The sequence below is a fragment of the Eumetopias jubatus genome, unplaced genomic scaffold (assembly GCF_037043125.1).
Source record: "Eumetopias jubatus isolate StellerSeaLion01/CBP00866 unplaced genomic scaffold, mEumJub1_p1.0 scaffold_2, whole genome shotgun sequence".
NCBI classification, from domain to species: Eukaryota; Metazoa; Chordata; class Mammalia; order Carnivora; family Otariidae; genus Eumetopias; species Eumetopias jubatus.
This window is the reverse complement of record NW_028274808.1, coordinates 165,765,483-165,792,181: the sequence shown is the minus strand read 5'-3', so window position 1 is coordinate 165,792,181 and position 26,699 is coordinate 165,765,483. Positions and strand designations below refer to the sequence as shown.

Sequence of the window (26,699 nt, the reverse complement as noted above, 5' to 3'; positions counted from 1 at the left end):
ATCTCGGAAGGTGTGAAGCAAGTTCAGTAGGATAATGTGGTAGGATTCAAAAGGCAGAACTGTGGAGCCATTTAAGATATAGTAATATAATTAAAGTGAAACAACTGGGATTTCCTCTCATCACATGTGTATGTTTAGAGAGCAAACAGTAAGGCTACTGAGGACATATGAAAGAAAGAAATTATAATAATGAATTATGGCATCTAAACCTAGAAAGAAGCCTTGAAAAGTGGTGAGTTAATGCATTGTTCAAACGGGACAAAAGAACAGTCATTATAGTAAATGAACTGAAAAACAGGAAGTTCATTGAGCTCTCAGGTAAATAAAACCCTATGTAACCTTCCCCTGCAATTCTTCAAAGGTACTGGACGGGGAGACCTTAACCATGTAACATAGCTTGAATTGTCATGAACGTTTCTCAAAAGGCTCACCATTGATTTACTTTATACCGTCATCATGTGATTTTATTTACTTACAATTTCTTAAAAATAGATGCATTGAGAAAAGCAGGGTACAGCAGCAGTACAACAACTATACCCTCTTTTATTTTAAAGCATTTTAAAATGTTTTCATGCACCAAACCGAAAAGCAAAACATCATTCAAACCAAACAAGTTATTAAAGTACCATCCTTAAGTGCTGTTTTATCTCTTTGCTTATTATTCTCTCAACAGCAATAAAGCAGAAGTCATATTACCAAATCTGAATGCTAATACATTTCCAGGATAATGTGAACAGGAAACAAATAGAATCTTGAAACCCCATCTCAAATACTCTTCAGAAAACTGTTAGGAGGGCAAAAAGTCCATAAAGTAAGGCACAAGGGTAGGCGATAAGAAGCTGTTGTCCTTTCATGCTCAAGGCTGAACTGAAGATTTTGGAAGCTGAGAGACTACACCAGCCAACGATGACCAGAGCCAACACAGTTCCAAAGGTGCCCCTACAGCAAAGACAAAAGAGATGATTACCTTATATCAAGAGAAAAGGAGATTATTGTTTCAGAGCTGCCTCTCAAATGTCCTTGGTACAATATTTATAACTACTTTCTCCGTTTGCAAAATGAGGGTGAAGAACTGTATGAAGTCAAAGGCCTTGGCCAGCTTGAAAATTTGGAAGTCAGATTCCCCATCAGAGGTAAACATTTTATACTTCAGTAAAACTTGAACTAACCGGAGTACAAAAATTCACCTGCAATTACCCTTATCTGTCAACATTCAAATCCCAACTCCTGAAAATCTTTTATAAAATCTATGCTTAGGGTTCTCTTTAATAGTTACAGATTCATTTTCCTACACTATTTTCCCAAACTGACGCACCGTATGAGCAGAAAGATAACTGGACTTGCCCTCCAGTAGGGGGCCTCATCCCCACTGCTCCCAGGTCTGCTTTTCAGGTTTCTATCTGAGATAGCAAAGCCTGACGCTGTTCAAGTAAGGAACACAAGTATGTGTGTGGCCTCCCACCTCATCGCTGAAGATTCCTTTTGTAGGTGTATTGTGGATTTTTAGAATATTGGAATGGATTTTTTCAAATTGGGATCTTCAAAAATAACTGTGGAGGCAATTGGCTCTTTAAGAAGAAATGGGCAAATAAGGTAGTTAAATCTAGCCACCATGGGGATAAAAGAGGAGATATGGGAGTAAAGAGTGAATTTCTTTCCTTATGTGCAAAAAAGAATGCGTTATTTAGAAAAATAAGCTATAAGATCTATGAAAGATCACGCGATATCTAGTCCCCAGCTTTAGAACAATGAAGTGAGTTGAGGAAAATTACACAGCGAAATGGGCATTAGGTCAAGATTTCTTAATTCCTATGGCACATTGCTCCTTTCACCATCAAACTACACTGTCTCACTCGATCCTGGTATAATGTGAACTTGAGAATTATGTTTATTATTTGTGAAAATGACAAAAATTTTACTTTTGATAACTGAACCAAAGAAAAACAAATGAAAAACTGTACAGTATAGCTTATGATGCTTTGGATTATAAATAAGCCAAAAATATTTAAAGTGCACTCTAATAAATATGATATGCATTGGTTTAATTAATATTTATCAGGAATAATTTACAGCTCAACCTAATATACAGGTTTTTCTGAACAAAACTGTAAAATTATATATGATTGATTTGAATGATATAGAAATATGCCCAAAAAGGAAATTTCAGTGTAATAGCCTTAGAGGTTGGATAATTTACTCTCCTTTAATATAATTTAAAGGATTTCTAAATCATCCTTTATCATTTCAGAATGAATATCAAAAAAAGGTCCAGACTTCTGATGATTCTCAAAATCTCATTTTAGTTTTTATTTTCTTCCCCTAATAATCTAGAGTCATTTGAGATGCTACAAGCCTTAACTTTGCTGGAAATAATGTTTTAAACTTAAAATTTTTAGATGGTAAATCACTATAGCATTCTTTGGCAGAAGCATTTAACAAAATAGAAGCTGTAGAACTAAATTCTGTATTAACACGTCAAATATCTGTACCAAACAACACAGTAAATGGAAAAGCTTGCTTAAGAACCCGCTTGGGATTCTCCCTCTCCCTCTCCCTCTGCCCCTCCCACTCGAGCTAAATAAATAAATAAATAAATAAATAAATAAATAAATAGAGACCATGTAAAACAAAGTAGCATTTCCAACTAAGTCACTCTCAGTACTGTTATGAAAAAAAACTATATGAGATATCTAAACAAAATTTTTAAAGGCTCTCCTAAAATGTCTACCTTTGACATTGGTACATTCTTTATATAATATGCTATCCAATGTAGTGTTAATAACCTAAAATGTGGATCATCCAAAAAAAATGCAAATTGTGCCTCCTTGGATATAGAAGAATGAACACTGATGGCAAATGTTTATTGGGTTCAGAGCATGTAGGGGACAAAGGATTATGTAATTACTTAATCTCCCCAAACCATGGTAGTGACGTGCATATGCCCTGGGCAACTGCCCAACAGAAACATATCTACTGGATCCTCATTAATAGTTTTGAATTGCAAATCCTAACTTCCGAGAAAGTAAAAAAGAAAAAAAAATCTACTGGCTGAGCATATATGCTATAAAGTTCTCCAGCATTAATATCCTCATCAGGGTTCCTGGGAATTCTTCACTGCAAGGAGCCCAGCTGAGAAAGAACAGTTGCTTGCCACCTAGAAGGCAGAGTGCCTGGGAGCTGAAGGAATTTTCCAATGTTCACCAGGCACTTCCTCTTCCAAAATCAAACAAGTGAATTTTCTGTCGTCGTTCTATTACCCCAGACAATAGTTCATATTGAAGAAGGCAACAGCTTCCAAAGTGCCACTTTCACAGATAACTTGGTTTAATTTATTGTTTAAATCATCCAAATAGGAACAGTACCTGAGCCAAAACTGACCTACTTTCCTGAATCTGTCTGTAGCTTTCAATAGCCAAAGTTTCCCCAATTCCATTCCCAAAAAGAGCAGAAAGAGGTTAGCTGTTACCCCGGTGTGGCAAGTTTGAGAGAGGACTGTGCATGCAGGGTCCGTTAGCACACGCAGACACTTACTGCAGTGAAGAGAAGACGGCACAGATGGACAGGAGGACCATGGGGAGCAGGCAGTAACCCAGGACACTTGCCACGCAGCCGTAAGATGCCCCTGAGGAACTCATCAAGTTTAGCAAGGTGTGAATTCCTAGGCAACCTAGGGCACTCATGCCATACACATAACCAAACTGAGCTTTTCCCGCCTGAAACAATGGGAAGAACACAGGTGAACACACAACAAACATCAAGAGGAAATTGGAACGTCAAAAAGAGAGCATTTTAGAATCAATCAGCGCAGCACTGTTTCATGTCTTTCTCAGGTACAGTCATCAGGAGACTGGGAGCTCTGGAAAAAAACACTGGCTATCGCATGAATTCGGGTCCTGAAAACAAACACTCCTGATTATATTTGGGGGGCACATCGTGCCACAGAGAAGATGAAAAATTTCTAGGTGTTTTTTTTAATCATAGATCACTTATTAGATGTACAAGATGTAAGAATATATTTTCTCCCCCTATTTGTTAAATAATTAAATGAACTAATTAATTAATGAAAGAGATTCCAATTTCATCTTGAAGATTTTGCAAGGCAAATTAGTAATGTTAGCAAATATCTGTAGGATTTACTGTTAGATCCTATTCTAAGCATTTCACATGTACTAAATTATTTAATCCACACAACAACTTTATGAGATAGGTACCATTATTATACTCATTTTACCCATGAGGAAACTAAGGTGCAGAGAATATGTAACTTGCCAAAAATAAAATAATGTTAAGTGGTGGAACGTGGCTTTGAACCTAGTCAGTTTTGCTCTAAAATTAGATCCTGGACATCTATAGGAGCTCTCACAAGTCTTAAAATAATGGGACTTACTTAACCTAGCATATCCTAAACTTATTTGACCATAGAATCCTTTGTTTTCTTAATTTTTATTACCAGTTTAACTGAACATACCTTATGAAAAGCTGGTTTATATAAACCAACTGGTAATGAATCATAAAAGAAGTACTGTTAAAGGGAAATCAGTAGTGTTCAGGATACAACACTGATTTTCTGAGGACTCATAAGAATAGCCATCTCTCACAGGCACTAGGGATTGGGAGGTGAAATAGTCCCATTAAACTCACCCAGAGAAAGTCACAAATTACTGTTGTTTCAACAGGGGATATCTTAACGTTTGCTACCTGAGGATGCCAAAGCTCCAGTAAAGAACACATTTAGTTTTTCTATTTACATTAAGCTGATTAGAAATTCTGGATAAATATTGAATAGGTGGACTCTGTTTTTCATGGGAATCATGCAAAACAATGAAGGATCTGGTAAATTCAGAGAGTGAGCTTTTTAGCTGTCATGTTTTCTTCTTCATGGCTATTATCTGTACAGTCTTTATGTCTTACAGAGTAAAGAGATATTTACTTTGCAATTAATTAATGGAGAATATTATGACCATTTGAATGTTCAAAATTGTCTAGCTAGTTTGAGTTCTTCTTCCTCTACATAGATGGGGAGATTGGTCACTACCAAGTCCTTTCACAAAATGTCCCTGGGCCATGCTTGCAGAATTCTCTCCTGCATTAGCCATAACGAGTTCTTACTGAGTGACTTTTGTATTCTCATGGCTATCTTGTGAAATAATACTAATAATGCTAATGGACATGCTTAAGAATCCCTTCAGTTATTGCTCTATTGGGTGAGTTTGCTCCACTTGGAAAATAGTGACAATTTAAAATCACTTTAATCGATTAGAGAAACATCCTACTTAATATTTTAATTGGATGGGCTAATTCTGAGGTAGCGACGGTTTTAATGGTGAAGGGCAACTTCCTCACAACCAAAGGACACAGAGCTGGACCTTCCTGACCCCAAGCAGTTTTATAAATAGGTTGGGGTATACAGAGGGTGGACAAGACTAATTTGATAGTAAAACTGTCCCTTTCAATATCAGTTAGTGACTTTTCTCTTCATCTCTTTTCTTGTTAGTTTATCCATTCTAAGTTGTAGTTCCATTTGGCAGGGGCCACTGCCATTTTTAATTAGTTTCAAATTCTGAAAAAGGGCTTGTAACTGAAATGGAAAGGAAATGTTCCATTTCTTTTTAACCTCAAAACTTTACGGGTCCTCCTTGTACCAGCTTTATTACTATATCTGGATTTGAAATACTCATTATTCTTGTGATTATGCTTTTACATTGGTCATGCACGTTCCTTTTCCAGATCATACTCTTAGATCTACTGGAAAAATTAAAGAGAGCCATACTTTTAAACCACTGATCTTTGTTTGGGGGTGAAAATAATTTTGAGAGCAAGAATACAACTAAGTTTATGCTAACTGTTTGAGGTTGTCCTCTTTGGTTTGCCTTCTTCAACATGAAGAAAGTCCAGTAAAAGATATTATGTCGTGCCTTATGTCAACATAAATCATAAAAATGATAAGTATATGACTATAAGTTTTATGCCTCTGGAGAAAATGAACAAGTTGAGTATTGTTTTGGATTTAGTTTTCCTTTCTCTAGTATAATGCATATTCCAGCCCATAAACTTTTCTTTTACATTTTAATTCTAGATATCCAGGGCATGGTTAGTTTAGCTTTAAATGCACTCTGAGTGAAATCTGACTTCATTAGTATATACTTGGGTGATTTTTTGTTGTTTTTTGGTCCTTATTGCTCTACATGTGTTAGAATCAATTCTGAAGTAATCACGTCTAATGGTAAAATTAAACTGATAATGTCTGCTTAAAATGTTTCAGAAAATATGCACTTTCACATATTCCTCCAAATTTTAGAACTGAAAGGAACTTACATAACATTTTTTTTGTCTTCAAAATGAAGAAATGAAGAAATAGGAAACAAAAATTTCAAGATCATACCTAGAGGCAAGGGTACATCCAATTTTCTCACTTCCAGTTGAGGTCTTTGCCTATATTGCTTTGTACTTAAAACAAAAAGAGGATACTTAAATAATTCTGACTAACATTACACCCCCAAAGAGATCTTAATGGGATTAATGTTTTCCTTTAAGGAAATGGTAACATTTTCTACAAGAAAACAAACAGTTGTTATATTAGAAATCACTTGAAAAATAAATATGGGTTAAAATATTAAATTGATTGTTTCTATTTGATTAATTGACATGGTATTAACTTAGTGTAGCTAAGATTATCAAATTACTGTGACAAAGACAGAAGGGAGGTTAGAGACTAAATTAAAACTCTAGTTGATATAGTGTTTGATTTACAGAGTACTTCCATTTGCTGTAGTTCAAAGGAAGAAATAAGATGCTATCATTAAATACTATTGTATTAGATAAATATGATGTGATTATTAATCATATCATCATGCAGAAACTAGATTGCTATCAGCATTTTGATTGGTATAAAGTAAATTAATAAATAAAGAGTGAAAATTTATTTAGTTGCAAATACATTTTACATCTACTTTTGAAAACTGTAGCTACATTGGAAAAAAAACACTTAATGGAAAGTGGATAGCCAAGAGACAGAGAAGTGGACTGAACAGTTATTTTAAGGGCTTTTCCTAGAATTTTTAATTTCCTGTATTCTTTCTCCTGTCAAGTTTATCTCTTTGTGCCTTAATGAAACTACACTTTTCAGACTGGCCCAACCATCTTTTTCATCCTCAGTTTTTAACATATGGTCATTACCTCCTTGGTTTAAAATCATAGACTTTTCTCTTTTTCTTCTTTTTTCTTTAAATGAGACATTTTTCTAAAGTATGAGCTAAAATGTCTTCTAAACTTAGCTTGGGTGGAAATGTGTTTTTCTTTACTTCTTTGGGGACTCAATCTCATTACTCCAGATTTAAAGAAAGAAAGGAGCCCATACACAAGACAAATGGTAAAGTCTGGGAGAAAAATTGCCTATATAACAAGCAGGAAATTCAAATAACAGAAAAATATATAGGTTGAATAAACAAATCACTGGTTATCATTGCAAAGTAATGTACTTATATTAACCTAACCAGAAACAAGGCGACTCATCTCATACTCATACCTCACAGAGTATTGGAAATATTCTACAGGTACACCCCAGCAAAGAAAATGATGAGCAAAGAGAAGGGATTTCTCTGGTGTCACAACAGAAATGTCACAGAAAACAAGAACTAAAATTTGGGCTTCTATTTCCATGTGTTCCTTCAAATATTTCAGATTGACAATCTTTTCTGAATAACAAGAAAGACATAAGGGATCGTCTGCTTTGTTGAAAACTTACTTGGTGATTTGATTTTTGAAATTCTGCTTACATTTATATTTTATCTGTCCTAATACTTGAGGACCATTTCTCTTTGTCACTACGGTTCAATTAACTATGTCTCTCTCACCCAAAAAAAACCCCCAAAAAACTGTAGTTATGAATTAAACAATTTACACTTTATAAAGTAACATATTTTCTTCTGTTTTAACAAACACTTCTTTGAAAATGACACTTGAAAGGACACACATTAAAATCTGGTGCTTGTTGCTATTACCAGAAGCAAGGTGGCTCCTAGAGTAATACAAAACAGGATGGGCCCAGTGAGGTCCGTTTCATTCATAATGCTGCCATCTGCTGGCTTCAGCGGGTTTAACACGGTCAAGGTTTTTTGCCATATGTGATCAAAATTAATTCCAAGTTCTGCAAAAAGAAAAAAAAAAGTAATAATACAAACATAAAAAATAAACATGAATAATATTCACTTAAATTTAACATATCTCGTCAATTTACTTAGCACTTTAATCTGATTGTTACACCTTCAAAATCTAAAGTTCTATGCGATATATAGTTAATTAAAAGAAAAAAAAATTTGTTGTTCCCAAACAAGGAACTAAAGAAATATTTTAGAGAAATAATTACACCAAGGAAAAATTTCCCTTCCTTATGCACCAAATATAAGCTTAAAATCTAGTTGAAAATTGGGAAATAGATGTTCTACAATAAAAAATAAAATAAAATAAAATGGTAGCTAACAGACTGAAAGTCTCATCCTATTGCTTATTCAGATATGTCCTTTTCCTCCATTTTCCCTTGATAACACTGTTAGGAGTTAGTTAGACAGTTAGGCAGTCAGGGCCAGGGTCCTCAACAAGAAGATATGGAGTCAGGACAGCTAAAACAGCACTAACATCCTGTTTTGCAGCTTAAACAGGACTACACTAGCATTCTGCTTGCAGCCTTTGCAGAAATGACTTCTGCAAAACATCCTAAAATAAGACAATTAGCCACAAACCATCTGTCATTTTCATAGGCAGTGGGCAGTTAAGACATAAGCCCCAGTTGTCAGCAAAAAGAGACCATCAGTATGTTGACATTAACCTAATAGGTAGACAGATACCTGACCAAAGCCCTGATTGTCATGACTCAGCACACCCTGATTGCTTAAGATAGTTCTGCAAAAGAGCTCATAAAAACCCCTGAACTTAGAAACTGCAAGGGCAACCCTCTTGGGCCCCCCACCCTCTCCAGGAGCTTTATACTATCACTCATTATACTTTGCTTTGCTGCCCACCACTCTTCTGGTCTACCTCTTCATTCTTCGAAGCGGCGTGACCAAGAACTGTGGGCGTGACCAAGAACTGTGGGCACTAAAGGCAGAAAATCCTGCAACACTTTTGAAATCATATCATACTTATATCAAACATGGTATAATTGTTTAATTAGCAGTATTATCTAAACTGAAGGTATTTAGCCCAGATCTGGGATTTTATTTCCACCCTGCCTGATGACAAAAGCAGTTCTATGCTAACTGCCTGAACCTCCGGAAAGGGGAAAGAGGATGGCTCTTTCTTGCGCCCATATTTTAATTAGGTCAGTGCTAGTGTGGTTGAGTCTGTACACCCAAAGATTAAATTCTCGAGACAGGTTAACGTTTCCCTTTTGTTAGTGGTGGTGTTAGAATAAAATATTCCAAGTCAGTGGGGCTCAGTGTCCTTGAGTCCAAATTCGCTTAGAAATACCTAATTTTCCCCCCCAATGCCTTGTTTTTAAGTAATTCTGACTGCCACCTCACAGACCCTTCTGCCAGATCCTGCCCCTCTTACATTTTTGTTTCAAAATTTTTTAAAAAATCCAGCCATCTGACATCCACTGAATACAGAAATAAATATTAACACCACATCAGTTTCTTTTCTCACCAGTTCTATAAACATTAAGATGTATCTTGAGTAGAAAAAAGGACATTCAAAAAGGAGAAGAACATGACTTTATTAGGAACCAATAATCAAGCTGGCTACTCTCCTTCTATCATTTTAAATTTGAACAAGAGTAAGGCAGAGGCCCAGAATAATTAGAGATAAACTACTGTAAAGAACAGTGCATTTCAACTAAAAAGAATTGAATGGGGTTTTTTTGTTTGTTGTTGTTGTCTTTTTTTTTTTACTGTTTTCACTGAATTCTGCTGTGAGCTCTACAAAATTTGTATGCATTAGTCTTACAGACATGTAATGAGGCTAGGACTATTATTTTATTCCTATTTTGTGCATCAGATGGCTGAGGTTTTGAGATATAAAGAATTTGTTCAAAGTCACAGAAGTACAAGCAGAAAATATAGGTTTCAACACTGGAGAATCTGATTCAAGAACCCATGTTTCCTCCCCAAGACAAACAATCCAATTACAAACTGGGCAGAGGACCTGAATAGACATTTTTCCAAAGAGGACATGCAAATGGCCAACAGGTACATGAAAAGGTGCTCAACATCACTAATCCTCAGGGAAATGCAAATCAAAACCACAATGAGATACCACCTCACACCCATTAGAACGTTATTATCAAAAAATGAGAAATAAGTATCGGTGAGGATGTGGGGAAAGGGGAATCCTTGTGCACTGTTGGTGGGAATTTAAATTCATGCAGCCACCGTGGAAAATAGTATGGAGATTCCTCAAAAATTAAAAAATAAATAAATAATAGGGCTCTGGCATTCCAACTGCCCCACTGTGGCTCTCCCCAGGCCAGGCCGACAACAGGTCCACTTACTGCCGGAGGATACGGGCTCCTAGAGATGGTGGCTCTAGCACGGAGCCGTGCGGGTCAGTCCCCAGGGCAGCAATGGGTGGCAGCCAGAGGCTATGACCTGAGCCCTGAACCTGGCCAGTTTAAAAAGAAAAAAGAGAAAAAAACAAGAACTACTATATGATCCAGCTTCTGGATATATACCCAAAGGCAATGGAAACAAGGTATCAAAGAGTTATATGAGCTCCCAAGTTCAATGCAGCATTTTTCACAACAGCCAAGACATGGAAACAACCTAAATGTCTGTCAGTGGATGAACAGATAAAAAAAGATGCGGGATGTACATACGATGGAATATTCATTCATGACAAAGAAAGAAATCCTGCCATTTGCAACAACATGGATGGACTTTGAGGACATTATGTTAATTGAAATAAATAAAGAAAGACAAATACTGTGTGGTATCATATGTGGAATCTAAGATCAAGGAGAAAAAAGAGTCAACCTCATAGAAATAGAGTAGAAAAGTGGTTAGCTGAAGGTGGGAGAACAGCAAGAGGTCCGCATAAAGGCACACCCCCCACACACACACAAAACAAAACAAAAACAAAAAATCAAAAATCTTGTTTTTAATCATATAGCTGTGGATGTCAATGTGTATCTAATCTCATAATAGTTGTATTTTTTTTTAATTGAGCCCAGTTCTCCCATGTGAAGGATTTTTTCCTAAATCATTTGTATGAGGCCTTCAATTTCCCTTCCCAGGATTCAGTGATCATCTTTGGTCAGATGCAGAGTATAGTTCAACTGCTTTTATAACACCTGTGCTACCACACACGTAACATATAACACCTGACATCTTGCATATCTGACATAACACCTGACATCTTGCGTATCTGACATAACACCTGACATCTTGCGTATCTGACATAACACCTGACATCTTGCGTATCTGACATAACACCTGACATCTTGCGTATCTGACATAACACCTGACATCTTGCGTATCTGGCATTCTATACACAGAATACCCGATGGACTTTAACGCCTGCCATGACATAGAGGGGTCTTAACTCTAACAGGGACTGAGACATTTTCAAAAGTTTGGACAGACATTGGTCTACACGGCAGTAGTAAGAATATTTTTTCACTCATTTCATATCCAGGTTGGCAATTGCTATCCCTAGCTTGAAAAGAAAGAATTTGACTGGTTAATAGTGAGTAAATCATGTACATTTCAACTTCCATGCTGATCCTTTTTATTATCACAGTACAGTTATATATTTCTTAATGAACATACACTTTGAGGAGATGAGCAGTTCAACAAGCTTAAAATGAAGTCAGAATGTCTAATCCGATTTTTAAAGAGCAGAAGATTTTTAAAATTGGAAATATTAACGTTTAAACTAATTTCACCTAAGCCTTATGTTGTTTTCAAACTTTATTTTCAATTAAGACATTTATGTTAGCAATATGTTTTCAACATTTACCACAACAAAGTGGCCTTTAATTCAAAATACCTTTTTTTCCTCAAAAAGCAAAATAATTATTCCTGAAGAAACTCAAATGAAAAATGCCTTGTGAGACATTATTACTGATTTCAAACACTTATTTTATGGCATAATTAATTTCTGCACATGTTTCAACATTGAGTCATGAAAATGGTGAGTGAACATAAGACCTACTAAATATTGTCATACCAAAAAAGATTTTGTGTTTGTTACCAAAATACATCTTCATAAAATTTGTCTTTCAAATTTATTACAAGGTATGCAAATGAAATTATAAGTATCTATTAATTGTAGATAACCTAATATAATACCTTATTATACAAGATAAAGGATGAAACTGCTGTGAAATTTGAATATAAAAGTTATTGTTTTGCTGTCATCTAGTGGTAGTAAAATATATGATATATATGATATAAAAATGAATTAATATCTTTGTTTTCTATGCAAATTGTGGCACTGGCCTTTTAAATATAAACATCAGGCTGTGCTACAAATATAAGTACTGAATATCACAGTAATTTTTCTGGTTTGACAGACTTGAACTGACTATTATTCTTCAAGATACGTTTGTTAACATATTGACTGTATATAATCAAATAGCAAAAGTTATCATTCTTACATAAAACCACCAAATAAGTCTTTTAGACAACAAAGTATTTAAGGAATAAAGAAGCACATTTTCAAATAGCGTATTTTTGTGCAAGGGATGTTAATTATTATAGCTTCATAATGTGATAACCCTGTTTGGTGTATTCTCAATAAAAACTAGCAAATGACATTTATCCCCTTATCCTAGGAACCCTGCCTGTGGCTTTTTCATATCTTTGAAACAGATGAGGCTCGAGGCTTTCACAAATTCACCCAGCCTGAAGAACGTATTGAATAAGCATCTAGAAATTTCATAGATTCAAAATGCAAAATTATATTAGGTGTGCTCTCTTGTATCTTTAATACACTAGCAATTTGGTGGGGACAATCACAAAGAGAAAATAAAATCTAAGAATTTTCTCTAAGCTATATAAAGTGGGAGGGGAAATCTAGTATATTTCTTATTTGAATTTAATAAGATATTAGGGAGGATGCATTCTAGTTTAGAGTATCACAATAGAGACATTCAGACCAGCAGAAAAGAAAAGATTATTTTCAATAAATGTTACAGGAAAAATCTGTTATTCGTTAAAGAAAAAAAATGTTAAGTCCTACCTCACACTCTAACCTAAAATAATTTTTAATGAATCAAAAATTGAAGTGCAAAACAAAAAGATAATTTAAAAATTTAAGAATGTACAAAAGGACATAAACAGCACCAAGAGCTGGAGAAATATATTCTAAACAAAAAAGCAAACAGAAAGAAAATTTACCAAGAAAAATATTGTAGAGTTGAAAACATAAGTATTAAAATTTCTATATGCTTTTATATCCTATTAAATTAGATGGCAAACACCATCTAGGAAAAAAAATGTTTGCAATACATAGTCCAGGTAATCATTAAATATCTTTACCATATAAATATCCTTAAAAACAAACAAGGAAGGGAAAAAATCTTAAGATTCCAATAAGAAATCTGACAAAGAATATGAAAAACAAGAAGAATAGTCAATAAACATGAAAAAAAAAGTATAACTTTTCTAGTAACCAAGAACTACAAAGTATTGCTTTTTACCCATCCAATTAACAAAAACATCTCATATTCTACTATGATGGTGTAGGGGATCACGCTCTTCTAGATCAGCTTGGCAATATAAATATCTTTTGACACAGTAATCCCAGTGTTATGGATCCATCCTAAGGACAGACTCTGTAGAGATGAAAGTTATTTACTTTGATGTTCACCAAAGTATTACTTATTATAAGGAATAGCCTTTATGGTGAGTCTAAGTTATGGTACTTTTATATAATAAAATATTATGAAGCCATTCTATATCATATTTTCAAATAATATTTAATGACTTTAAAGAATACATGCATAGAAATACTTTTGGTATAAGGTAACTTTTTTTAAAGATTTTATTTATTTATTTGATAGACAGAGACACAGCGAGAGAGGGAACACAGCAGGGGAGTGGGAGAGGGAGAAGCAGGCTTCCCGTGGAGCAAGGAGCCCGATGCAGGGCTCGATCCCAGGACCCTGGGATCATGACCTGAGCTGAAAGTCATTAGCCTAAGGCAGATCTTAACAGTATAAGGTAACTTTAAAAACTACAAAACATGGGGCACCTGAGTGGCTCAGTCAGTTAAGTGTCTGCTTTCAGCTCAGGTCATGATCCCAGGGTCCTGGGATTCAGCCCAGCACCGGACTCCTTGCTCAGGGGGGGACCCTGCTTCTCCCTCTCCCTCTGCCTGCTGCTTCCCCTGCCTGTGCTCTCTCTCTCTCTCTCTGTCAAATAAATAGATAAAATCTTTAGAAAAAAGCTATAAAACTTCATAGCCATTGAATGATCCAACTTTCATTTTTAAGTATTCATAAATACATACATATTCAAAAAATATTGTATTTCATTTTTAAGCATATATACTTAAAATATATACACACTTATGTAAAATATTTACATATATGTATTTCATACATACACATTCATAAAAATAGAATAAAATCTGGAATAAAATACATCAAGTCATTAATGGCAGTCATATCATAGAGACAAAATTTTAGGTGGTTTTTATATTTTTATTCATATATTTCTCTATTTGCCAAATTTCCATATTGAATATAGGTAAATTGTATAAAAACTGATAGTTTTTTTAAGTAGAGATGTTGGTGGAATCAAGGAGAATGTTTAATGAGGATAAGTTATAATTTTCAGCTATTGATTATTATCCAGAGGCAAACTGGAATGAATTGGTTAAAGATAACTGATCCCAAAATCTAACTGGCTTCTAAAGAGCCAACAATCCTATGATATAATTTTCTGTGCTTTTCTGAGTGGTTTAAATCGTTCATTTTTTTTTTAATTTTGAAGACAAAGAAAGAATGTTTTATTTTTTTATTTTTTATTGTTATGTTAATCACCATACATTACATCATTAGTTTTTGATGTAGTGTTCCATAAAGAAAGAATGTTTTAATACCAAGTGGTTGGCTCTGTTCATATGAGGCAAACACTGATCTTTTGGTGTAAAATATTGGGAATTTTAATCTAGCCCTTTTCACTTGACCACATATAAAGGGGTGAGAGCATAATTGTTAACTATTCATATAGTCATACTTCTCCTTGGCTCTTAAATTTAAATCTACTTGAGTTTTAGTTTTCTAGCCCCTATGCTTCTGGCATCAATGTTGATTTGCTATAAGAGCAAAAGTAGCAGATGTAGACTGGATTAAAAAAAGAAAAAAAAAATCAATGAATGGAACATCCCTGAAATCCCTGAAGGACCTTCAGCTGCAAAGGTCCACCTGTTTCCTTGCCACCAGCAGTGTTATTTACTGGAATCATATATTCCTCTCCACTTAGCCATACCTAGCTGACATGAAGGGGCTCCTCTGAGCCAAGGAAGAAAAAGAACTGGTTTGCCTCCATGACAGTAAAGAAATATTGAGAAACTACCCGCTAGGCTCCCAGACGTCATAGCAGAAGATACAGTATGCTGTTATGAAGTAGCTTCATTAACTGGGGTAGGGAAGGGTCGTTACTTTGATACAACCACTCTGCTAAAAGATGTGTTCACTGTTGTCTAGGCCCCCTCCCCCCCCCAACCGTCAGGGAGTCCACACTTTTAACAAACCGAAGAAACATTTAATAACAGCGTTTAATAGCACAGCAATGGCAACACTCTACTTCCAGTTTTCCCCACACAAGCATGAGACAAACTTCCAATGGTTTATGCACCTTAGTTTGGCAGACTTGTTTATACATGGAACGATCACACATAAAACACTGTACACGGCATGCTGACAGTGCACATTAAGTGCTGATTATTGCTATTATTCTTCTAGCTGATCACACACTAATAGCACTTCCTTAACTTATCTTCTAGCAAAGGAGGCTCTTCATCAAAACTGTCAACGTAAGAAGATTGTGAATAATAATCCGGGTTGGATGCTGGCTGAAAAAATTGTCCCTCGCAACCTGATGACATGAGCATCTCTGATGGGACAAAGACAGGCTGAGGCTGCTCGCTGGCTTGTTGTCTAGAAAAAGGAAAATAGTGATTTTTATACATCTCAGAATGGGATATCATGACCAATCGCGGAAGGAAACTACAATTCTCCTTCTATGAGTTCTCCTAGTTTTTGTGGTTATTTACCCATGAAAGAAGTAACTTGCTTAAAATTTACCGTTATTTAAAAAAAATGAAGTAACTGGTCATGAGAAGGTTCTAGAAGGAAGATCCATACCAGCTAACACTTATTGATTATGTACAATGTGCTGGAAACTTTCCCCTCACATTTTCTCCCATAATGAATACTCTGTAAGGTAAAAGCTGTAGTTTTAATCCCATGTTACAGATAAAGAGACAGAGGTTCATGGAGACTGAAGGACTTGCCCAGTGTCACAAAATAATACTTCAGGTGTTGGACTCCTAAGTGAAGCTGCCTGAGCAGTGCTCAGACTATACGATGTTGCTTTTTTACTGATTTTCAGCGGCAATCATCAAACATGACATTCCCTATAAATCTGTGGAAGCAATAAGTAAAAAATCACAGTTTTAATAGTAGAGTCAGTACATAGGAAAAAACAAATACATAAATTGACCTTCTAGCTCTGGCCATTCCCAGACAATTACTGCCAATTATCTTTGAGTACCTAAAAGGATTCTACGTCTGGCCTAGTGTCCTTCTTTTGAAATATGCAATTTAGTTTTGTTGAAACATGATACTTTGATACTTCCTTGACCACATTTTTATTGTTTTTTTATTTCACCATTTGTGTGAGAAAGCTGGAAAACAACACTCAGTACATAATTTCTTAGAGCTAGAGAAAAGAAGGAAGGAAAAAAGGAAGTATATGAGGTTACTTGATCATTTTAAATTGTTTTTACCTGAAGGAAGGGGAAGACACATAAGGAGTTTCCTTATTAACATGTTTAAGTTTCTTTCATCAGAACCCCTTAGGCTAAGCTAAAAACACAGCTCAGGATTCTGAACTTTGCAGCTCCCTGTGATCTCTTTGTGTTAAAATATTTACAAAATGGCTTTTCATTCTTTCCTTCCAACATTAATCTTAATATGAAGCCTAATAATAACATATTCAACTTCCCTTACCTGAGTAAGCCTGACAGACATAATAACCTTCTCTTGGAAAACAAAGCTACCAAAATAAAGATATATGCATTTAATCATTCACTAATTCAAACATAAGCTCATTAAGGGCAAAGACCTGGTGTAATCTTTCTTGAATCCTCCACAGCATACGTTGATTACTGTTATTGTTCCCTTAGCCATGAGGCATATTCCTAACCTTTTTTTTTTTTCTTTTTCTCAGCAAAATAGAACTACTATCAAAAGTACTGGTAGAAATTAATTATAAATAAGAAACTGAATGGCCTGTTGGTTGATGAAAAGCCCCCCTTGATCCATATTTTTTTTAATGTAAGCATTTCTAGAAGTAAAAAAGGGGAAAATGAAGTTGACTTAATGGGGCAGCATCTAACCAAGACTATTTCACTGACAAACTGTCCTAGCGTCACCATAACTCATGCCCAGGTCTGACTAACCAGGCTTGAGGAAAGGTAACTTTCACAATTACTCCCTGCAAAGCAATTTCCATGAAGGAGGGAATTTGGCATAGGTGATTGACCCAACCCCGGCAAAGAGAAAAACACATTAAAAAAAAAAAAATGCGCCCATTACCAGCTAGATCCCATCCCTTTCTCTTTCTTTCCTCTCTCTCTTCTCCTTCATCCAGCAAAACTTCTTCATCAGGAGCTTGGGCTCTTTTGTCCTTATTATAATGGAGGCATAATATTAAAATTTTCCTACTACTTATTTAAGAAAGTATAATTTCAAAATCTGTCCAACAAAGGAAACCTCAAAAGCTTTTATCTACAAAAATTACCATGGTCACCTGCCATCACTGTCTGAATTAAAATTCTCTCTTTTTAATCGTATAACTTTGTACATGTTGACTCTAATATTCTACACTACATCTCAATAAACAAAATCTAAGCAATACCAATATAGTCACATGATTAGTCCACAGTTCTACCCAACAAACTCTGTAAATAAACCCAATTCTCAGGTTTTAGGCCTCTTTCTGAAAATTGCAATGAACAACCATACTTTTATTTAACCATGTATTTCTTTTTTCTTTTTTTTATTAAGTTTTTAATTTTAGTTCCAATATAGTTAACATACAGGGTTATATTAATTTCAGGTGTATTATATAGTGACTTAACAATTCTATGCATTATTCAGTGCTCATCATAAGTGTGCTCTTAACCATTTATCTTGAACACTTTACTAATTGCTTTGTCAACCCCATAGCCCTGAACTATTAACCTATTAAAGTCAACTGCATGAGTTAGATTAGTGTACCCAATACTTAAGATGGTAAGGCTATATCATATCTATATTTCGTATGGTAATGGGAGTTTTGCAGAGTATATCAGCAAAATATTCCTCTTCTCCTTGATTACACAGCATCTTAATTAGCTCCATGAGAAGATGCATATTGAAATTTTGATGATCTCTAACTCAGCACATTAGTCCAGATGAAACAAATGTCAACTGAATTAGACCAAAAGAAACATCAGACTCTGGCTGGTAGAGTTTAAACATTCACTTTGTTAGTAGGCATCTCCTCTTCCTGTAAAAATTACTTAGAACAATTCTGAGATGACTGCAAAAGATTCCTTTAGGATAACTGGCAACATTTTTGGTCATACTACTCTTCTTTTGCTTCCTGACTCTGTGGGGGTTACACTTCTGCTTGTAAAAACAGTCCAAGGATAGAATTTATCCTAAACCAAGGACAGTGGTTAGCAAACATGCCTCGAGTTAGACTGCCTGTGTTCAAATCCCAGTTTTATAATTTTAGGCAAATTACCTCACATCTGTGCCTTGATTTTCTCATCTGTAAAATGAGAATAATAATAGAACTCACAGAACAAACTAGTGGTTTACTAGAGGCAAGGAGTGTTGGGGGATGGACAAAATAGGTGACGGGGACTAAAAAGTACAAACTTCTAGTTATAAAATAAGTAAGTCATGGGGATGACAAGTACAGAATGGGAAAATAGTCAATAATACTGTAATAATGCATGGTGACAGAGTAACTACACTTATCATGATGAACATAGATTAATGTATAGAATTGTCTAATTACGAAATTGTACACCTGAAACTAATATAACATTGTATGTCAACTATACCTCAAAAAAATGTGAACCAGTAAGCACCAAATAAAAAAAAGTATTAGTCAATATCAAAGTTGAACAGGGCTTAAGGTTCTTCTACCAATTATACCCAAGCCAAAAAAAAGTCTGCTATATGATAATGATAATAATAATAATAATGGACCTCATAAGATTATTGTAAATTAAATTGGCTGAAATAAGTAAAGCATTTAGAATAGTATTGGGCATGCAAAAAATGATCAATAAGCATGAGCTATGTATTGGTATGCCCTTTTCTTCCTGAGACTTGCACTAAAGCATTCTAGACACCTTCCACAAACCCTGGAACAGCATCTTCTCCATTTGTAAGTAGTTGTCTCTTCCTCAAAGAAAACAACATAAGTAAGAGGCCAGGAGTTTATATGCCTTCTGTGCTGGTCATCTTTCACTTATTACCATTTTGGTTTCCTTGGAACACCCAGACTGACTTTGACAACATCCCAGCAGTCATGTGTTCTCTTACCAGGAGAACCTCCCCTACACCCATGGCAGGACTTCTGTCTCTAAGCAATAAAGCAATGGCCATACACCTGGTCTGTATAAAAACCTTCTGTACATTCACCAATTCTTCAGTATTTCCCTTTTCACCACCCATACCTGGGTTTATAGGGTTCCAACAAGTCTCCAGATGGATGCTGTTGTGTTAAGATAAAGTGTAGTCTCCAGCTGGGGAAAAGTTTCTACCAGGCTCTGAGGCAACAGGACCTAGCATTCACCATCCAAAGCAAATATAGAAGATCATTGTTCAAAGACTCAGTTATAATTTTTATGATTACAGAAATATGCTTTCTGTGTCCTGTCTCATAGTCGCTAGCTACATATTTTATTAAAAGCTTTGTTCTTCCAAAACTGTCGGTTTGGACTTCCTTCACGATGGTTACCTGATGCTGCTTTCCTTTGTCAATCTGACCCAGGAGGCATGGGGGCGATGAACTGACTCCCAGAGTCACATGGAGGGCTAGAGTGTAAATCAGGTGGTAAAAAATGTACCAACAGATAAGTACAAATCATTGAAAGTCCACCTGCATATTTTAACTAATAGCAAAGTATGGATATATTACATATAGCCAGATGACATAGCGTGCCTCCAGGAACCTGACACTAGGAAGGGTTTCAGAATCTGCAACACCATCACCTGAAACAGCCTGAGATAACAGCATGACCGATTGGCAACCAAAATACCCTGTTGATTAAAAAAATGTAGTCTGTACTTTCAGAAATATTTTATCCATGTCAGTCTCCAGGTGAGCCAGTAAAATCAGACATTTTAAATATCCCTGGTAAGAACAAAATGTACAGGATCAGTTGAATGATGGTGCGTTTTAGGGAATGGTGGCAGGGGAGCTGACTTATACAACATTCCCAGATTCTGGCTGAAACAGCAGGTGCACAGTGACTACATGCCATAGGCAGTGTCAAAACTACGTTTGAGATACTAGAGGAAGATCAGCTCCCAGGATTCAGAAAAGCTGGGGATTCAGTTTCAATTTGTTAGAGTCCTATGAAAACATTCAAAGGGAGTTTTCCAGTTGTTGTCACCTTTTCTGCAGAAGTATCTATTCCTTTCTCTAAATAATTTGAATAGATTTCTCATTTAAAAAAATAGAAAAATATAGTGGGAAAATATGGCCTAGACGACTGGCTACAGGTGATTGGAAATAGTGCCCATCCGAATGAGTGAACAGTTATTTCAAATGAGGAAACTCCTTCTTGTTTATTCTAAAATAAGAAAACTCATCATTTTTAAGTATAAATATTTTTATTGTTTTATAACAATAAAACAATATTGTTTTTGTGTAAGCACAGTCGACCAGCTTTCAGATCAGTATGCCACTGAGCAAGCTTTTTAAACAAGCTCCAATAGGGGCACCTGGGTGGCTCCGTTGGTTGAGCCCAACACTTCATTTCAGCTCACGTCATGATCTCAGGGTCATGGGATTGAGCCCAGGGTCAGGCTCCACACTCGGGGTGGAGTCTGCTTGAGATTCTCTCCCTCTCTCTCTCTGCCCCCTCACCTTCCCCTGCTCCTACAGGCATATGCGTGTATGCGTGTGCATGCGTTCTCTCTCTCTCAATTTCTCTCTTTCTCTCTCCCTCTCCAACAAATAAGTAAATAAATAAATAAAATCTTTAAAACAAACTCCCATATACGAGTGTGAGGGTGGAGAGAGAGACAAGAGAGAAGGAGACTAACTGACTATAACAATCCCCTGGATTCCTGTGTTTTTTGCCAGGATGGTTAGCATCTTATTTTGATTTGGGGTGTATTTTAATTGAACTATTCACTGTATGAATAAAAAATCGAGTCTCTGGAGTTTGATGTACACTAGTAAGTCACTGACTTGACTCCATATTTTATGTACCTCATAAAACTACCACAGCTAATATGCCCTTTTCTAATTCCTGAGACTTGCAGTGTGGGTTGGAATTTAAATGTTACTGTGTCCAAATCACAACTTGGATTTAAATGCTAAGCAACTGAAGCAGGTTAGACCATCAGCTTAATACAACACAATCTTGAGTTTTCCCCATTTGGTTATGTTAATTTCCATTTCTTTGTCATCTTGATTTCTGGGCAATGTTGATATGTGTAATCAAATGGAGAAAGAAAATTGGGTGGTGGTTTGCGGGTGGGGCGTTGGAGGGTGAGAAAGCTGTGGTCCATGAGTCCCTGCATAAAGAGAAAGCTTTGTTTCTCTCTTATTAGACTTCTTATTTAGTTTAATCTGAAAATGTAGATTGTAGATGCTACCCAGGTGTTTATTCCATCTGGAGAAAGGAAGGGAGAAAAGAAACAGAAGATGACTGGTTTCTTTCACTAAAATAGGAGAACAGAACAGAAAAATCCTATTAGATAGCTTTCATTGTAGATTATATATTTTGAGTTATCATCCTGTTAAGACCTTAATGCCCAAACTACTCCCTCTGCCTGATTAACACTTTTCTGACACCAAACACTTTTTCTTGACCTTCCAAAGTATAAATCATAAATGAAATAAAGTCAAGTTCTTTTTCTATAGTTAGATTCTGCAGTGATTGAGCCAAGTCTCTACAGCCTTATCCTTTTGTCTTATTTTTCTTAAAATATCTTAATTTGCCTAATGATAACATTCATAGAGAGAGAGCAAGGGAGGAAGGGAAGAGTATAGATTGTTTTTCATTTCAGGAAATTTTTATGGTAAGCTGGACAACATTGACTAGGTTCGTGAACGGAATAAAACTCCAGATATTTAACTTTTATAGTTTAAAAAAATACTCTATATCAATACCTTTCCCTATCACCTTTGAGTAGTGGTTCAGCAGGAGTAGCTAGAAAACAGCACCTATCTGCCTGTTTCTTCAGGACTGATCAGCCTGTGGAAACAATTTCCAAATTGTTCTGTGCATAGTTGGAACAGAAGAGTTCCCACTGCCTGTTGTATTTATTTTATCTTTTCCTCCTTTATCTGGAGCTTTCAGTGCACTTATCTGTATTTAGAAAACTAAACTTCAAGAATTAATAAATTTGAAATATTTGTTATGTGGTTATTTGGCTTAAATGTGTCAGAATGAAACAGTGACCACACATCCCATCTTTACCTAAGATGACCCAGTTTTAGTCCTATTGTACCAACATTATCATTACTAGCATACATTTTACTCTTACAAATGTCTGGATTGTACAATAAATTATATGTCCACCCTAGTACTGGGTCTAATCAAACAACCTTGAACTAAAATCCAAACCCATTTCTTATTAGCTGTGTGTCCTCGAAAAAGTTCCTTAGTTTCTCTGGGTCCCTGCTTTCTCATAAATAAAGCAGGGAAAAATACTGGCCCTCATCTCAGGATTGTCTGAGGATCCAATGAATTAGCTTACATAAAGTTCACAATAGTACCTAACACATAGTGAGGGTTCAGTAACAGTTATCTTGAAAGTTGGAAGTTCTGACCTTTCTCACATTTCACCAATCTAGACCCACAAAAGAACATCAAAGCAGTAACTGTATAAACAAATAAAATAAGTTTAAGGGACTTTAGATGACAAAGTGTCCATTGCTTTGGCAAGCTATAGTTATAGGAAAAAACAACATTTACATAACGGTTTTACTTTAAAACATACTCTCCTACACATTAGCACAATGCTCTTCATGATAATTCCATGAAGTAGGAATTATTAATGTCCTTATTTTTCAGTGTAAGATTGTCAGGGAAGTTAAAAGTCTTTCCCTATATCACAAAGGCTAGAGCCTGAACTTGAACCAATTCTTCTTATCCTAAATGCCCTATTTACCCTCGTAAAGGGCAAATTACTAAATTCTAGTCATTTTTATTTTCAACTCAAGTTGACTTGTCAACGCAAAATAAATAACACGTTCTGAAATACGTTTATTTCAATTCCATTTAAGAGTTTTCACTCTGTATTATAATTGCACATTTAATTACCACTGTCCGACATAAATTCTTAAATTTTATGAGGGACAAGATTATAAACTTCTTTTTTATCTTTAGGTTTGTAGCACCCTTCTTAATTCCTAACACACAAGCAAGCACTTGATAAATGTTTACTAGTCAAATAAAATCTATTTTGTGAGCAGTTTCCCAAAAAAAATCATGTAAAATGAAAATGTTTTCTGTTCTGTCTAGGGCCTGTATTCAGGCTCCTTGTTAAATGGTATTTTGAAAAGAGAAGACAAGCCACACACTTATAAATGGGCCTGCAGTGAACTGAATTAATTTCTCTGACCTTTCCTGACATTTCTTCTTGGGTATTTTAGCAAGATATGCTGGGGAGAGATTTTGCTTTCCCCAAGAAGCCCTCCCAATGTGGAAATCCTTGCTAAAATATCATGCCTTCTTAAAATGAAAGCATATTTTTCAATAAAAGGACTTACTTTCTTGATCCATAAACATGTCCATAGGCATTAGAATCTTCAGAACTCTGCTCCTGATTATCAATAGTATAATTAGATTGGTAAAAATCAGAGTCAAATTGTCCCAAGTTTGACATCCTGAAAAATAAGAATGTTTTTTACTGAGAAATTTATGAGTCAATAAAACTTCTTTTGAGATATTTACAAGGATTAATTGATGATGTGATTATGGATGGATTCCTATTAGAGAACAAGGTATTCTTTGGATGGGTTAAATTAAGTATTAGGAAAGGGTATGGAAATGTATTTAGTAAGTCATTTATAAAATGTGTACCTTCAATGAACTTTTCTGAAGTTTTCACTCACAAGGACTGTGACATTGACTAAATTGACTTTAACTGATGTGAAAGAACTAATCTTTTTCACCAAATTCCTTAGTCCCAGAATCTTAAGAGAAAAAGCTTTAAAATTGGTACACATCTTGAAGGCCTTCCCCTAAACAGTGTTAGTTCCTCACTTTAAATGCGTGCACACATGTTGCAAAGCCAGAAAGCAAATGGCTGATGATAATTCTATTTGAGTTTCATTTTTCCTAGAGCTTTAAACTGTGCTAGCAGGCCCCCACCCCCTGCAAAACAAAACAAACAAACAAAAAACATCCAAATCCTATAAACCAATTTCCTAGTTTTACTTTCCAATTCCTAAAATGTATTTGGAACATTTTCCTTTTTCTCATGCCTTGTCCACTGCTCCTAGGCTTCTGTCTGAGTCAGAGGGAGAAAGGCTCAGTCTTGCTAAGGGAGGAGTCTTATATTTCCATACACACCCTCTACATAGTTTATACTCTCTTAGGGAATGAAGACGAGTGTGTGATCTTGATTTAGACCTAGTGTCCAGCAATACCAGAGGAAGGAAGAGGGACTTAAGAGGAGAAAAAGGTGGGGAAGAAAGTAATAGTAAAATGATAGTGGTTCTGGGGCGCCTGAGTGGCTCAGTCGTTAAGCGTCTGCCTTCGGCTCAGGTCATGATCCCAGGGTCCTGGAATCGAGCCCCACATCGGGCTCCCTGCTCCGCGGGAAGCCTGCTTCTCCCTCTCCCGCTCCCCCTGCTTGTGTTCCCTCTCTTGCTGTGTCTCTCTCTGTCAAATAAATAAATAAAGCCTTAAAAAAAAAGGATGATAGTGGCTCTTTGGATGAAAATTACAGAATGGAGAAACTTTTCAAGTGGATAGATACGGTTATTCAACTCAACATTTTAATCTTTATTTTTCTTTGAAAAGCGTTCTATTTCAAAGGAGTGAATTTGAAAATCATGAGGAGCAATCCACATAATATAATAATTTATGGAATACTAATAATAAGTTTCAAATGAAATTGCATAAACAGCTTAGCCCTAAGAGCTTCATTAATCAGAAATATTCGAGTAATTGTCAAATACATCAAATTTCTTTAGTTCGGTAGAAATACAGAAAGCTTTTCTAAAATTAGATGCAGCAATTCATATATCTGACTTAATAAATCAAGACTTTTCATTAGTAACATGTATGAAAGTAGCTATGAATTATGTGAATTATGTAAACTAAAATCAAGACTAGGAGAATGTTGTCTTTTAACAATTTAAAATTTAAAGAATTTAAAATTTAATAACATAACTTTCTCAGCCCATGAAAACATGTTATTATAAGGCATACAGAGTAATGTCACAGGAGAATACAGTAAGGTTTCATAACATGCAATACTTTATGTAACGTGATTATTGGTAAGAGAGTCCTTACATAACTCAGCTTCATGTTTTGTTTAAATGCCAAGTTTTTTAGAAGGATTAGATACATACCTTTGTATTTTTTACATCAAAAGATCTTCCAAGCAATGTAGCTTTACTTGAGAAATTTATAACAAATCAGTTCGTGAAATGATGACCTGCTGGCTCTCCATATAAGTTTCTAAATTTGTACTCTGACAGTCTGAACAGATGCTACCGCCAAACACCAAATGGGGAAAAAGAAAAGCCTGCCAAAAGCCAGACATAGTATCCAGTATCTAACAGGACTTGTTAAAGTTTACAAACACAGTGAATGGTATAGAGACATACAGTTTGATAAAGTGAAATGGCAGATTTCAGTTTTCCTGTGTGCGTGTCCCATTAAACTCTAACTTAAGATCATTCATTTGAGGCAAGCAATGGATAGAAAGAGGCCTTAATATTCTGTTTGCTTCATAGCTTTTAAGAATATATTCAACCTAGACAAAATTTCCTAATAATATGTAGTAAAAATCAATATATGGTACATGACCTTAATTTAACATAATGATTTTATCAACAATCTGAAAATGGGGTGTTGTCAATTTTATCCAAATCTGAGCTAACTTATATAAACAACATTTAAGAAAGTTACCTATAATCTATGTCTCATTTCTTTTCCTTTCTTACTTCTCCAGAAGAGCCCAAGATGGTATACTAATCTACTAGAGCTTATTTGTAAGGCATGTTCTGTTCCATTTTTGAGCCAATCCTGACCACTGGAAGCATGAGACCCAT

General features: G+C 35.4%; 1 protein-coding gene across 3 annotated transcripts; it reads right to left on the bottom strand.

The window, feature by feature from the left end:
• Positions 1–776: 776 nt before the first annotated feature.
• On the bottom strand, positions 777–26,056 carry YIPF7 (Yip1 domain family member 7). 3 transcript variants are annotated; one of them, XM_028088651.2, is made up of 6 exons: positions 25,995–26,056; positions 24,183–24,299; positions 15,944–16,102; positions 8,001–8,148; positions 3,532–3,713; positions 777–939 (listed from the first exon to the last, which is right to left on the bottom strand). In XM_028088651.2, exons 2-6 carry the CDS (start codon positions 24,296–24,298, stop codon positions 777–779), a joined length of 768 nt encoding a protein of 255 aa, XP_027944452.1. In that variant the 5' UTR covers position 24,299; positions 25,995–26,056. The 3 variants fall into 3 exon arrangements, with proteins under 3 accessions (XP_027944452.1, XP_087876991.1, XP_087876992.1); XM_088020865.1 differs by lacking the exon at positions 25,995–26,056 and adding an exon at positions 24,836–24,897; XM_088020866.1 differs by lacking the exons at positions 15,944–16,102; positions 25,995–26,056 and having other exon boundaries at positions 8,001–8,146; positions 24,183–24,297.
• Between the last annotated feature and the right edge of the window lie 643 nt (positions 26,057–26,699).